At 44.1% G+C, this 15,813-nt stretch overlaps 1 protein-coding gene across 11 annotated transcripts; it reads right to left on the bottom strand.

Moving 5' to 3' along the window:
* Nucleotides 1-778: 778 nt before the first annotated feature.
* Nucleotides 779-15,742, bottom strand: ddx4 (DEAD (Asp-Glu-Ala-Asp) box polypeptide 4). Of its 11 annotated transcripts, none has more exons than XM_068704653.1 (23): nt 15,601-15,742; nt 14,545-14,571; nt 14,430-14,466; nt 14,192-14,239; nt 14,072-14,113; nt 12,865-12,879; nt 12,735-12,782; nt 12,058-12,102; nt 11,936-11,959; nt 11,816-11,857; nt 11,649-11,684; nt 11,529-11,561; nt 11,396-11,437; nt 11,174-11,316; nt 10,791-10,943; nt 3,260-3,414; nt 2,921-3,050; nt 2,680-2,846; nt 2,462-2,607; nt 1,821-1,920; nt 1,464-1,734; nt 1,207-1,314; nt 779-1,046 (listed from the first exon to the last, which is right to left on the bottom strand). In XM_068704653.1, exons 2-23 carry the CDS (start codon nt 14,563-14,565, stop codon nt 969-971), a joined length of 1,884 nt encoding a protein of 627 aa, XP_068560754.1. In that variant the 5' UTR covers nt 14,566-14,571; nt 15,601-15,742; the 3' UTR covers nt 779-968. The 11 variants fall into 11 exon arrangements, with proteins under 11 accessions (XP_068560754.1, XP_068560753.1, XP_068560752.1 ...); XM_068704652.1 differs by having other exon boundaries at nt 11,526-11,561; XM_068704651.1 differs by having other exon boundaries at nt 11,523-11,561.
* Nucleotides 15,743-15,813: the final 71 nt, after the last annotated feature.

Below are 15,813 nucleotides of genomic sequence, written 5' to 3' on the forward strand. Positions count from 1 at the left end.
ATGCTGGCTAATGCAAAATGCAACCGGATGTAGAAGAACATCCTGGTAGTTTTGGCAAAATGCATTTGACATACAAATAAGTCTTCTCTGGTATAGTGGGAGCTTCCAGTGAGAGACTTGGTATGTGCCCATGTTCTGACATCTGTAGTACCTTCAACACCGTGGATAAAACACTGGCCATGTAACCACACCCTGGACCCTGGACCGGCCTGGACCGGCTGGCTGTGGCTCTGAGGTCACACGGCACCATTCCTCTTCACCGTCAAAAGGTTTCACTGTTGGATGAGGACTAGAGGACTGATGGAGCTCCACCACAAGCTGCTACAGACACCTGGACCTCCAGATCAGCTGGTGGACTACCTGTACTAGTGGACTAGACTCATACAACACAGGTCCTCTTCACTGGTCCTTCAGAGTGAACCGGGCTCCTGCAGATCTCAGGTCAGTCTGTAGGAGCCGGTGCTCTGGTGGAGTCATTGGTGGACAATCTGTCCCCACCGAACATCACACTGCTCAAATGCAGTGATGGCATCTTGCATCTAGCTCATATTTGGACTTCCATTGTTATACTAGTAACAGCTGTTTCACTTCCCTATAATGTGCGACTCCACTGGAATCAATTCAGACGGCTCTCAATCCCAATCCTTCTAAAATCATCGCTCCATGTCACATGACACTTCTCCATTTCTAGAATGGACTTTGGGTGTTTTAGAGAGGACTCGCTTCAGAGGATCAAACGCCTTCAATGTAACCCAAGACAATAAAAGTAGGCTTTGCTTTGAACAAACATGCATTTATTTGTGACCTTTATCCTTGAAGACACAAAATACAATTGGACACCTTGAAGTTTTGACTTTTCACAATTTTAAACTTCATCTAGTCTTCAAACAAAAATTCTTTGATAAAACTACAACAAGCTGAACACCTTAAAAGAAAAATAACTCAAGTCAAAGCTGGGTGTTGCTGCTCTACTCCCATTCCTCCTCCTCCTCTGCAGGCTGAGCAGCCGGCTGGCTCCTCACATCCTTCTCTTGGAAAGATCCTCCCTGAGGACACAGGGTGAGGATGCAGGGTGAGGACAGAGTGTGAGGACAGAGGACGCCGTGTGAGGACAGAGAATGCAAGGTGAGGACACAGGACAGTGTGAGGACACAGGACGCAGGGTGAGGACAGAGGACGCAGTGCGAGGACACAGGACCCAGTTACCTTCCTGGAGTCTGTGGAGGCAAAGCCCCTCCTGGGGGGGTTGAAACCTGAAGGTCCACCGCTGGTGAGCGCAGACTCCTCTAACCACGAGGGCACCTCCTGCTGCGCCTGTCCATCCAAGTGTGCACACACACACACACACACACACACACACACACACACACACACACACACACACACACACACACACACACACACACACTAATGTTAATAACTAACAGGCCCAGCACCATGTGTGATGAAGCCAACGCTCTCACCTTGGACAGGACGGCGACGAGGGAGCGGGCCAACTGGTTATCAGAGTCGGGGTCGTAGAAAGACACCGCCCTCCCAATGTTTCCACAGCGGCCAGTTCTCCCAATGCGGTGGACGTATTCATCAACGTTGTTGGGGAGGTCAAAGTTCACCACATGCTGTACATCTGGAATATCCAGACCGCGGGCAGCTACAGAGGTCGCCACCAGGACCGGACATTTGCCAAAGCGGAAATCTGCCAGAGCCTGTTCCCTCTCCCGCTGCTCACGGTCACTGAGAGACAACAACACAGTGCTGGACGCATTCAGACCTACAGATCACTCTACGTCCTGTAGACACACCACTGACCCGCCACTGACCCGTGAATGCTGGTAGTTGGAACCTTCTCCTGGCACAAGAAAGCGGCGATGAAATCCGCTTGTCTCTTGGTCTCCACAAAGACCATGGTGCGCTCCGTTCCTGCAAAAACCACAGCTGGATAAGAAGTGGACTCGGTCACCGTGATGTCCCCCATTGTTTGTGGACTGTGGGTTGTAAGACCCGGGTTCAGAGACCTGTCAATCACCGTGTAGCCCCGCCCCTAAAGCACCCCCTGCTTCATGGTCTGTTTGACTCTAAATGAACATCATGATGTATTGAAGAAGACTGTAAACTAGAGACAGAGAGCATAAACTCGTGTTTACTGAGGGAATTAATCAAGAGAGAAGTAGAGTCATTTTAGACTAGACTTCTATACAAGCAGAGGAGTCGTCCCCTGGTGGACACTAGAGAGAATGCAGCTTTGAAGCCTTGCAAAAACATCTAAATGAAGACTAAGACAAACACCAGGTCATGGTACATATTCAGTCCTACAAGAGCTACATCATGCTCTGGAGCAATGGCACCTTTATGGAGCACATGTGGATCTGCTGAAGTCATCCATGTCTAGTTTCAGCTGACGGGACTCTAGATATTCATGGTACATGGTTGTCCTTGGTGAACCGGCTACAGAAGACGGTACCTGTAGTCTTGAGGATGTCGAGGAGCTGCTCCCTCTTGGAGAACTTGGTGACTTGGATAAACGTCTGCTCCACGTCGCTGCAGGCTCCGCCCACCACACCCACAGCCAAGAACAAATAGTCGGTCTTGAGGAAGTCGGCCGCCAACCTGCAAACACACATTAGCCTGTGACACACGCTCACTTCTACAGCACACGGTGCGGCTGAAGACGGAGCAGACCTCTGGATGTCCTCAGGGTAGGTGGCGCTGAACATCAGAGTCTGACGGTTCTCTTTGGACGGCAGTCCAGGGGAGCCCACCAGGCGGCGCATGTCGGGCTCAAAACCCATATCCAACATCCGGTCAGCCTCATCCAGGACCAAGTACCGCAGCTTAGTCAACCCAACCTGGAGCACAAACACCATCCAGTCACAGAGAACGCCTCCACCCAAAGACCGACTGACACACTGAACGCATTTACCTTTCCTCTGCCAATCACATCCAGCAGTCTGCCTGGTGTTCCACAGAGGACATTGCAGCCCCTGAAGATGTCTCTGATTTGGTGACTAGTGCTGACTCCACCATAGACCACTACTGGACGCACACACGTCCTACAACAGGCGAAGGACTCCCATTAGAACCAGCACAACGGGCACAAAGATGGACATTAGGGGGTTGGGCCAAACTCTAAATGTATAGATAGAAAGACTGGAAATCTTCCTTCTAAAACTGAAAATTAATCAAAAATACATTGTGAAGCACAAACATCCACACCTCCTCGTTGAATGAAAGCGGCCGGACACTACTGGTCTGAACATACCCAAAGGCAAACTTCCTGGCCTCCAGGTAGATCTGGTTGATGAGCTCCCTGGTCGGGGCCACGATGATGGCTTCAGGCTCCTGCTGCTCACTGAAGGAACTGGCTGCCACACCGTCTGCCATCAGCTGCTGCAGGATGGGGAGCAGGAACGCAGCCTGGAGGAGGAAGAATCCATCCTCCATTTACAATAAAGGCTTCGGAAAACTCTCCATCCAAGTGAACAGGAAACACATTACAGGAGCTCAACCATCAGCAGCCGATGATCCGTGCAGGTCTAGTAGTGGCTCACCTAGTGTGACCTAAAGATGTGATCAGGGTCTGAAGTCCTGCTGCTCTAGGTGCTGATCTCTGCTAACGAGTGTTACGATGATGTGTTCACATGTCATCAGTGAAATGGAGTTTTGGTGATAAACTAGAATAAATCCAGTAGTGTTTAGGAGACGTCTTCACATGAATATGAAATAATATGAGATGAATTAAAGCTGCAAGCAGCATTGATCGGGCCCTCGCAACGTCACACACGTCAAGGGTACTGGCAGGACTCTGGTTGATGCGGCAATGCATTTCTGTGACCATCATACACTGCATGCACAAGTTACATGATATTTCCTGCGTCGACCAGCAGCATAGCAAGACCATGTTGCCAGGTCTTAAGCCTCAAATGTTTTGAGTGTACCTCCGATACAATCATAAATGTAAGCCTGTTAAGATCATTAAGAAAATGAACGTGTGAATGTGCTTCAGTATTTGTAACATAACAGACTGTCAGGTTACTGGGATGGAGTTCAACTCCCTGCAGTGTCCTACTGATTGTATTTGGACTCACATGAAAGTTAACAGAACAGCAGTGTCATTTGTTTTTACTTGAACACTTTAATTTGACACTGTTTTCATGTTTTTTAAGCTCTTCTGTAACTTTAGATTGTAGTGTGAAGCATTCATTGTAACATTTAACCTGATTCTCATGTAGAAGCTCTAGACAGATCATTTATACTAATGCCCACTGACATGGTTTGAAAAACACTGTTGATTAACTTTTGTTCTCCAAGCATCTTAGTTTGCACATATTTAGATCAGAGAAGTCTTTTTCTCATGGTGTGCCCACAAACCCTGTTTGGGCCGCTGTTATGATAGAATTCTGTTTACATCCGTGGTTGCCAGTAGGTGGCGCTATGACTATGAGTTAATATTTGCATGCAGAAGTCCTAAAATCACGACAGCAATCAAGCATGTCAAGTTTGGGGCAGTTTTGACAAAGTAAGGTTGAGTTACAAAAGCTTGATGGATGATGGCGAATCATGTAAAATTGCCGCGACACCAAGTCCATGTTATCCGATGAAACATCAAGCTTTTAGTAACTTTTAATCGTTAAGGTCTTTAGGTTGTTCTGACCAAATTCTAAGTTGATCGGATTATTTCCCTAGGAGGAGTTCGTAGTGCAGCACCTGGAAAAGGAAATAAAACCACAAGAAATTCATACAAAATTCAAATTAGCTGACTTCCGGTTGGGTTTAGAGCATGGACCCCTAAGACTTTTTTTTAAGTCTACATGTGATACACCTGCTTACTTAATTTCATACATCTAGGTGAAACGTACTGCAAGGGCTGCATCGTCAAAATATTGTAGGGGGCGCTATCGAGCCGAGTTGCCACTCTGAAGCATTAAAATCACATCAGATAACTACATTCAGGATTTTAAATGTGTGTGACAAGTTTGATTTTGTTTCGAGTATTTTTAGCCCCTCAAAAACACCTTTGTTTTTCATGGCGAGGAATGCGTCGCCACGGCAACGGCATTTCACGAAACAAGCTTTGAGTAACTTTTAATCACAAAGGTCTTTAGATTGTTCTGACCAAATTCTAAGTTGATCTGATTAGTTCCCTGGGAGGAGTTCGTTAAAGTAGAGCGCCTGGAAATTGCAAAAACGACACTAGAAATTCAGACTAAATTCAAAATGGCTGACTTCCGGTTGGGTTTAGGGCATGGCCCCAAGAGACTTTTATTTAAGTCCACATGTGATACATGTGCCTACCAAATTTTGTTAATCTATGTAAAACGTACTGCGAGGGCTGCTTCGTTGAAATTTTGTAGGGGGCGCTATTGAGCCGATTTAACACTGATTGAATAAAATCATATTATAGAACTACATTTTGGCCTTGTGATCTGTGTGTCAAGTTTGCTTGTGTTTCGAGCTTTTTTAACCTCTCCAAATGACCATCGTTTTTCACGGCGAAGACTGCGTTACCACGGCAATGGCGTTCGACGAAACATCAAAAGCTTAGAGAACTGGCATTATGAACTTCTTACATTTGTGTGGAACAAATTTGATGTTGATCTGATTTTCCAACTAAGAGAAACAAGCCAAAGTATAAAGACTTTAACTTACTGTTGCCAGTAGGTGGCGCTATGACTATGATTCAAAATTGGCTTGCAGATGTCTTCAGGCCTGGAGTTTAATCAAACATGTGAAATCTGGTAAAGATCTGATGATGCGGAGTCGAGTTACATCAGTTTATTCGTTCATGGCGAAGGATCGAAATTCGCAGAGCCGCCACGTCGCCACGCTTTGACAACTTCCTACAATTTTCACAATGAAGCATTATCAACGTCTTAAGGCTTTTGTGACAAAATTTGAGAGGGATCCGATTAATCTGTGAGCAGTAGGGTGTCAAAGTACACAACCTATGACTTCCTGTTGCCACTAGGTGGCGCTATTACTATGATTCAAAATTGTCATATACATGTGTTCAGGGTCAGGATGTTATGACATCTGAGAAAATTGGAGCAGATTAGGCAATGTACAGCCGAGTTACAACAACTTCCTGTTTCATGGCGAATGGTGTTTTTTTGCCGCCACGCCACGGACACATTGTTTGATAACTTTTTGATCTTTGAGTATCGTTTCACTGCCAAGGTCTCAAGAGCATACTGACCAAATCTGAAGGCAATCGGGTTTAATCTCTAGGAGGAGTTCGTTAAAGTACGGTGCCTTGAAACGGTCCAAAAACGTCATAAAATTCAAAATGGCCGACTTCCTGTTGGGTTTAGGATATACCTCCTTTTGACTTTTTTGTACGTCCCATCACGTTCCACATACCTACCAAATTTCATACAGCTAGGTGAAACCCAAAGTTGGGGCTACTCTGTAGGGGGCGCTATCGAGCCAAAATGTCATGCCGCAGCTGGACACCCCAATAATACTGGAATTTTCACCACGATTGAATTTTGTGCCAAATTTCAAAAGATTCCCAGTATCCCAAGCACCTCCTTTTTGTGATGAAACTGGTACGATAATAATAATAATAATAATAATAATAAAAAACATTAGAATAACAATAGGTCCTCCGCTCCGACTACGTCGATGCTCGGGCCCTAATAATAATAATAATAATAATAATAAAAAAACATTAGAATAACAATAGGTCCTCCGCTCCGACTACGTCGGTGCTCGGGCCCTAATAATAATAATAATAATAATAATAATAATAATAATAATTAAAGCTGCAAGCAGCATTGATCGGGCCCTCGCAACTTCACGCACGTCGAGGGTACTGGCAGGACTCTGGTTGACGCGGCCATGCATTTCTGTGACCATCATACATTGCGTGCACGAGTTAAACAGTATTTCCTGCCTCAACCAGCAGCGTAGCAAGATCATGTTGCCAGGTCTTAAGCCTCAAATGTTTTGAGTGTACCTCCGATACAATCATAAATGTAAGCCTGTTAAGATCATTAAGAAAATGAACATGTGTGAATGTGTTTCAGTGTTTATAAAATAACAGACCGTCAGTTTACTGGGATGGGGTTCAACTCCCTGCAGTGTCCTGCTGATTGTATTTGAACTTACATGAAAGTTAACAGAGCAGTATTGTCATTTACTTTTACTTGAACACTTTAATGTAACACTGTTTTCATTTTAAGCTCTTCTATAACTTTAGATTGTAGTGTGAAGCATTCATTGTAACATTTAACGTGATTTTCATGTAGAAGCTCTGGACAGATCATTTATACTAATGCCCACTGACATGGTTTGAGAACCACTGTTGTCGAACTTTTGCTCTCCATGCATCTTAGTTTGCACATATTTAAATCAGAGAAGTCTTTTTCTCATGGTGTGCACACGAACCCTTTAAATAAATTCAGTGTTTGGGCTGCTGTAATTAAAGAATCCTGCTTACTTCTGTGGTTGCCAGTAGGTTGTGCTATGACTATGAGTTAATATTGGCATGCAAAAGTCCTAAAATCATGACGGTAATCAAGCATGTCAAGTTTGGGACAGTTTTGTCAAAGTACAGTTGAGTTACAACAGCTTGGTGGATGATGGCGAACCATGTAAAATGGCTGCTACACCAAGTCCATGTTGTTTGATGAAACCTCAAGCTTTTAGTAACTTTTAATCGCTACGGTCTTTAGATTGTTCTGACCAAATTCTAAGTTGATCGGATTAATTCCCTAGGAGGAGTTCGTTAAAGTAGAGCCCCTGGAAATGTCTAAAACGACACTAGAAATTCATACAAATTTCAAAATGGCTGACTTCCGGTTGGGTTTAGGGCATGGCCCCAAGAGACTTTTATTTAAGTCCACATGTGATACATGTGCCTACCAAATTTTGTTAATCTATGTGAAACGTACTGCGAGGGCTGCTTCATTGAAATTTTGTAGGGGGCGCTATTGAGCCGATTTAACACTCTGATTGAATAAAATCATATTATAGAACTACATTTTGGCCTTGTGATCTGTGTGTCAAGTTTGCTTGTGTTTCGAGCTTTTTTAACCTCTCCAAATGACCATCGTTTTTCACGGCGAAGACTGCGTTACCACGGCAACGGCGTTCGACGAAACATCAAAAGCTTAGAGAACTGGCATTATGAACTTCTTACATTTGTGTGGAACAAATTTGATGTTGATCTGATTTTCCAACTAAGAGAAACAAGCCAAAGTATAAAGACTTTAACTTTCTGTTGCCAGTAGGTGGCGCTATGACTTTGATTCAAAATTGGCTTGCAGATGTCTTCAGGCCTGGAGTTTAATCAAACATGTGAAATCTGGTAAAGATCTGATGATGCGGAGTCGAGTTACATCAGTTTATTCGTTCATGGCGAAGGATCGAAATTCGCAGAGCCGCCACGTCGCCACGCTTTGACAACTTCCTACAATTTTCACAATGAAGCATTATCAACGTCTTAAGGCTTTTGTGACAAAATTTGAGAGGGATCCGATTAATCTGTGAGCAGTAGGGTGTCAAAGTACACAACCTATGACTTCCTGTTGCCACTAGGTGGCGCTATTACTATGATTCTAAATTGTCATATACATGTGTTCAGGGTCAGGATGTTATGACATCTGAGAAAATTGGAGCAGATTAGGCAATGTACAGCCGAGTTACAACAACTTCCTGTTTCATGGCGAATGGTGTTTTTTTGCCGCCACGCCACGGACACATAGTTCGATAACTTTTTGATCTTTGAGTATCGTTTCACTGCCAAGGTCTCAAGAGCATACTGACCAAATCTGAAGGCAATCGGGTTTAATCTCTTGGAGGAGTTCGTTAAAGTAGAGCGCCTGGAAATTGAAAAAACAACACTAGAAATTCAGACTAAATTCAAAATGGCTGACTTCCGGTTGGGTTTAGGGCATGGCCCCAAGAGACTTTTATTTAAGTCCACATGTGATACATGTGCCTACCAAATTTTGTTAATCTATGTGAAACGTACTGCAAGGGCTGCTTCGTCAAAATTTTGTAGGGGGCGCTATTGAGCCGATTTAACACTCTGATTGAATAAAATCATATTATAGAACTACATTTTGGCCTTGTGATCTGTGTGTCAAGTTTGCTTGTGTTTCGAGCTTCTTTAACCTCTCCAAATGACCATCGTTTTTCACGGCGAAGACTGCGTTACCACGGCAACGGCGTTCGACGAAACATCAAAAGCTTAGAGAACTGGCATTATGAACTTCTTACATTTGTGTGGAACAAATTTGATGTTGATCTGATTTTCCAACTAAGTGAAACAAGCCAAAGTATAAAGACTTTAACTTACTGTTGCCAGTAGGTGGCGCTATGACTATGATTCAAAATTGGCTTGCAGATGTCTTCAGGCCTGGAGTTTAATCAAACATGTGAAATCTGGTAAAGATCTGATGATGCGGAGTCGAGTTACATCAGTTTATTCGTTCATGGCGAAGGATCGAAATTCGCAGAGCCGCCACGTCGCCACGCTTTGACAACTTCCTACAATTTTCACAATGAAGCATTATCAAGGTCTTAAGGCTTTTGTGACAAAATTTGAGAGGGATCCGATTAATCTGTGAGCAGTAGGGTGTCAAAGTACACAACCTATGACTTCCTGTTGCCACTAGGTGGCGCTATTACTATGATTCAAAATTGTCATATACATGTGTTCAGGGTCAGGATGTTATGACATCTGAGAAAATTGGAGCAGATTAGGCAATGTACAGCCGAGTTACAACAACTTCCTGTTTCATGGCGAATGGTGTTTTTTTGCCGCCACGCCACGGACACATTGTTTGATAACTTTTTGATCTTTGAGTATCGTTTCACTGCCAAGGTCTCAAGAGCATACTGACCAAATCTGAAGGCAATCGGGTTTAATCTCTAGGAGGAGTTCGTTAAAGTACGGTGCCTTGAAACGGTCCAAAAACGTCATAAAATTCAAAATGGCCGACTTCCTGTTGGGTTTAGGATATACCTCCTTTTGACTTTTTTGTACGTCCCATCACGTTCCACATACCTACCAAATTTCATACAGCTAGGTCAAACCCAAAGTTGGAGCTACTCTGTAGGGGGCGCTATCGAGCCAAAATGTCATGCCGCAGCTGGACACCCCAATAATACTGGAATTTTCACCACGATTGAATTTTGTGCCAAATTTCAAAAGATTCCCAGTATCCCAAGCACCTCCTTTTTGCGATGAAACTGGTACGATAATAATAATAATAATAATAATAATAAAAAAACATTAGAATAACAATAGGTCCTCCGCTCCGACTACGTCGGTGCTCGGGCCCTAATAATAATAATAAAAAACATTAGAATAACAATAGGTCCTCCGCTCCGACTACGTCGGTGCTCGGGCCCTAATAATAATAAAAAACATTAGAATAACAATAGGTCCTTCGCTCCGACTACGTCGGTGCTCGGGCCCTAATAATAATAATAATAATAAAAAAAATTTGAAATAACAATAGGTCCTCCGCTCCGACTACGTCGGTGCTCGGGCCCTAATGATCGAGCTCTGAGCACATTGTTGTACATCATGACACTAATGATGACTAGACTAGTTTTAATCAATCTCTCCTCATCATTTGAATATAAAGAACTCAGAGTATAGAGGATAACATTCAGAACTAGTGAGGTTTATGGCTGAAATGATTTGGGACAAATAGATGTAGTCTGAGTCTGGTGGAGCAGCCGCTTCAATCCTCAATGAGACACTATTACCATTGACCTTTGTGCTGATCTGATCCGGTGCACCACTCTAGTCTAGGCTCTACCCCCCCCCCTCTCACCGTTTTGCCAGATCCAGTCTGGGCACAGGCCATGAGGTCTCTCCCAGCAGAGATGATTGGGATGCCGTGCTTCTGCACGGGGGTGGGCTTCACGTAACCGGACTTGCTGACGTTTCTCCTCAGGGACTCGCACAGCGCCGCCTCGTCAAAGGTCTGAAGAAGAAGAACCAGACAGACAGTCCATACGGGATGCCATCAGGGTGTTTGCGTCACATCCTAGTTCAGGCCCACAGACTGGTACCCTCACACCAGGGACAGAATCACTTTGATGACGAATGATTCATCATCAAGTCAATACATTGTAAATTGCATCTTTAACGGATTATGTTACAAACAGAGCAGCAGCTGTTCATGAATGAACTTGTTACTGCAGCACTCCTCACCACGACGGCCTGTGGCGCGTTGGGTCCGCTGACCTCCACCAATATGTCATCGTACTTGTCAAAGTTGATGCCTCTCTCATAGTGGGCAAAGACGGAGTCCTCGTCATCAGTGGGGGTCGGGGGAACGTACGTGACCCTGGGTCCTGAGGGTCACGAGTGTAACGGCTTAATCACGCTGCAGGACTGGTGCATACGCGTACATTCAACAGTCCACTCACTTACTTTCACCATCGGGTTCATCCTTCTCTGGATCTTTAGCTTCCCCTGTATGAGACACAGAAGTCACATGAGTGAAGTGGTTCAGATCTCAACTGACAGGCTAAAAATCAATCCATCATCAAACCATTACAACCACCAGCAAAGATGTCCTCATCCTTCCCCCGGTAGCCTGCAGACAGAAGACACACTGGACATTCTCCGACATGAAACCATGACTTCAGGGTTAATCAGCCAAAGGAAGGTGATGCTCCCTTACCTCCTCCAAAGCCTCCTCTGGCACCATGGTCATCACCTTCAATACATTACTGAGTCAGCAATACACTTCAGAAAACCAACTTCATGCCCTGCATCACTTAGAATGAATATATATTATGATAATAATAATAATAATAATAATAATAACAGGGCTGCATCAAGACATACCTCGTCTGAAGCCTCCTCTGCTGCCTCTTCCTCCTCTAAACCCTGTTCAGCAGTTGATGACAGCTTCAAGTTTAAATCAGTCACCAGACCAGTGTTTCTGTACTTTGAGCGTCTCCCTACCGTTCTCATGAACTCCTTCGTCTCCTGTGAAAGACAGTTCATGTGGTCAGCGGACACGTCTCAGAAGAGTTGCACTCAGACTACAGTGAGTCCAGTGGCCTCAGTAACAAACACTACATTACCATTGGAGTCATTGCGATCCATCCCACCAAATCCTCTGCTGCGTCCTGATGGAAAAAACAGGCGTTCAGGACACTTTTCAGGAACAGTGTGAAGCTTTCAGTCGAGTTAAAAACCGGACAATTGACACCAAATAAAGAGCTAATACTCTTCATATTGTTCACAAGGTTTAATCTGGGAGGATACTTGGAATGTTTGTGGTCGTGTAGGTTTCATGAAACTGTTGGAAACCTTTTCAACGACGAGCCGAGTGCTTCAGAGAGCAGTGTCGAGCCTCTGTGAAGGCTTCAGAGGACTAGAGTCTAAAGTCTACAGATATGGAATTCCAGGTCTAATTATCCGTTTACGCTGACTGATATCACTAGAACTATGTGAAGAGGATGATACATGTTTGTTTTTAGAATTATAATTCTCTCTGACGCCGTGTGGCTCAGCCCCCACCCTCACACAAACATGCATTAACAGAGAGCAGAGGTGAGAAGAAAAGACATGTTGGAACACATCCAACTCTAACAGTACATCCCTATTCTACAGTACAGACAGTATGAGGACGTAAGCTCACACCATCCTTCAAGTATTCAACATTTACTCCCAACTCCCAGCCTTTTGGTCCTCACACTTCAGGGACTACCACTCAGTCTAATCCAAAGTAGACCAATACATGCGTCTCATGTCTCACCTCTGCCTCCACGTCTTTCTGCTGCTCCACTGTTCCAGCTGCCTCCATCTGTAAAGAGCAGGCTGGAGGGTCACAAGCACCGAGGACTGAGCAACTGACCCTAATTAGCATAATGCTGCACACTGCTTACCGTCGTCATCCCCACCTACAAAACAAAGAGCACCAACGTTAGATCACAACATTCTACTACACCAAACTACACCACATCCTACCACACACACAGTCCAAACTACACCACATCCTACCACACACACAGTCCAAACTACACCACATCCTACCACACACAGTCCAAACTACACCACATCCTACCACACACAGTCCAAACTACACCACATCCTACCACACAGTCCAAACTACACCACATCCTACCACACACAGTCCAAACTACACCACACACTCCAAACTACACCACATCCTACTCCACATACTCCAAACTACACCACATCCTACACCACAGTCCAAACTACACCACATCCTACACCACACAGTCCAAACTACACCACATCCTACCACACAGTCCAAACTACACCACACACTCCAAACTACACCACATCCTACCCCACACAGTCCAAACTACACCACATCCTACCACACACAGTCCAAACTACACCACATCCTACCCCACACAGTCCAAACTACACCACATCCTACCACACAGTCCAAACTACACCACATCCTACCACATACTGTGTGGTTCTAGAGTGTAGAATCAGTCCAGTATGCAGCAGTACAACATCACAGAGACAGAGTGTAGGATTTGGTGCCATCTAGTGGTGTGGTTGCACACCAACTGAAAAGTCCTCTGCAGTAACGTGAGCTGCACAGTGCAAACCGATGCAACGCCTCAGAGCTCATCCTATGGGCAGCTGGCAGTGACAGTTTTGCACTCAACAGATCAAGTTATCCCACATTCTGTACATGGAGGACTCAGCGAAGAGCACCAGCTACCTGTGTCCATGTGAAGGCCTCATTCTATGCTGTTCTTAGTTTCAGGTGATTAAACACAAATGAAAACATAGTATGGAATATTTATATTCCAGTTCTGATAAAACATTCCCCATAATGCTACACACTGGCCCTTGAGAGGACTAAATGCCATAGAGTTGTGCAGACTTTCAGGCTTACTGATTTATTGAGACTTTATCAAAGTGTCTTGATCATGATGCTACTACCTCAGTTTATCAAATTATCTCCTAATCTATTGATCATTTTCACTTATTTTAGTCTGTAAAAAGTTAAATGTCACTAGTTATGGAGACAAACGTAATTTTATTGATTTATTTTATTTATACATTATATTTTTTCTACTTGTTAAATAATGAGAGATGCATGGAAACCTGAGCTTTTAAATCCTCCTTGTCTGCCTCTTCCACCTCGACCTGGAGAGGAACAGAAGAACATCTTTGATCAATGTTGTCGAGGGCAGAGACGGTCATTGTTCAATCTTCCACACTTACCTCTTCCAAACTCGCCACCATCAGTGTTCCAGGAGCCTCCTTGTGTGCCTAAAAGTGATCATGTCCAAATAACACATCTTAACTTAAATAGGTAGCACAGTATTCCACCTCCTGAACCCTTTGTGTACAGTTGCAAGGTGATTTCAACAGAAGCTCAAGGACAGGTAACTTCACATGTTCACAGTGGATGCAAAAGCTGTTAAAGCTGAACACTTAGCATACAGAGCGGTAAACATACCTTCACTGGAGGTGTGACTGGTTACTGCAGAGGTTTCCTGTAAAGAGGAGTGGATTCATATACTGTCTGGCTCCTTGGCTGTAACAAAGCTGGACAAAATGAGCAAACCACTTACCGCTTCTTCCCACTCGTCCATTTTCACCTAAAAAAATTAAAACAGTCGACATTCAGATGCTAGTACTGTAACATGATTGCACTTTCTTTAGACCAAGAGAAATACTACATTGGTGGGACAAGCTTGGAATGGTTACCTGAATCAATAGATTAGTACAAATGTATGAACAAATTACAAATATGTTCATGTAACATACACTATATCATTTAAGAGTGCGTTTGTCGAAGTTACTTCATTTAATTTAATTTCCCAGCAGTAAAAATCTGCATTTCTTAAGATTTTGGCGAAGCACGCTGTCGGTCCAGCACGTGATATATGACGCATGACACCGACCTCGTTCTCATCTTAACGCCACAATTAGTCCATCACAATGTTAAACTCAAACACCACATATATTAACTGTGGGCAAACCAGCTAGAACAATTATCAACCGTTCGACCCGCCAGGTTAAAACCGTTACTTCAGTTAGTAAAAGTTAGCCTACCCAGTCAATTAACGTTAGCAACTAAGCTAATGTCACTGCTAACGTTACCCGTTCCTTTGCTAGCATAAAAGTGCAAAATTATCCTTGGATACTTTTGGCTAATATTGAGCCAAAAAAATAAGAGCGGGACGAAGCCCAACACCCACTTAAAAGCATTATTTGTACATAATAGACGGAGAAAGAAAGCAGAACCTGACATTAGGTATGAAGGTGAAGGCCACATACGAATGTCAACGCCTGTTCGAAGAGCAGGCAGGGTGTGGCGCTAGCTGAGTCAGGTAGCATTAGCTGAGTCAGGTAGCATTAGCTAAGTCAGGTAACATTAGCTGAGTAACATTAGCTGAGTCAGGTAGCATTAGCTAAATCAGGTAACATTAGCTGAGTCAGGTAGCATTAGCTAAGTCAGGTAGCATTAGCTGAGTCAGGTAGCATTAGCTAAGTCAGGTAACATTAGCTGAGTAACATTAGCTGAGTCAGGTAGCTCCGCGTGAACAATAAAATAGAATAAATGTCAAAATATTCATTCTGATATGTAGAAAAACTATAAATTCAACAAACGTCCATGGCCTTACCTTATCAAATGCTTCTCGCGTGGAATATGATGACCGTCTCTCTCGTGGTGTGTCTCCGCTCAGCCAGGTCGCCGCTTCGTTAAGGCTCGTGCTCAAAGTGTGCACACGGACCTGCTGGCTAGGGTTGCCAGTTCCGCTGCTTTCCCGCCCAGCTGGAGTATTTTTCTAAATGCAGCTAAAGATGAATTAATATGAATAATAATAAACTCTGGT

Source organism: Cebidichthys violaceus, unplaced genomic scaffold (genome assembly GCF_023349555.1).
Source record: "Cebidichthys violaceus isolate CVI_PGR_0920_01 unplaced genomic scaffold, fCebVio1.0.p SCAF_98, whole genome shotgun sequence".
In the NCBI taxonomy this organism is placed as follows: Eukaryota; Metazoa; Chordata; class Actinopteri; order Perciformes; family Stichaeidae; genus Cebidichthys; species Cebidichthys violaceus.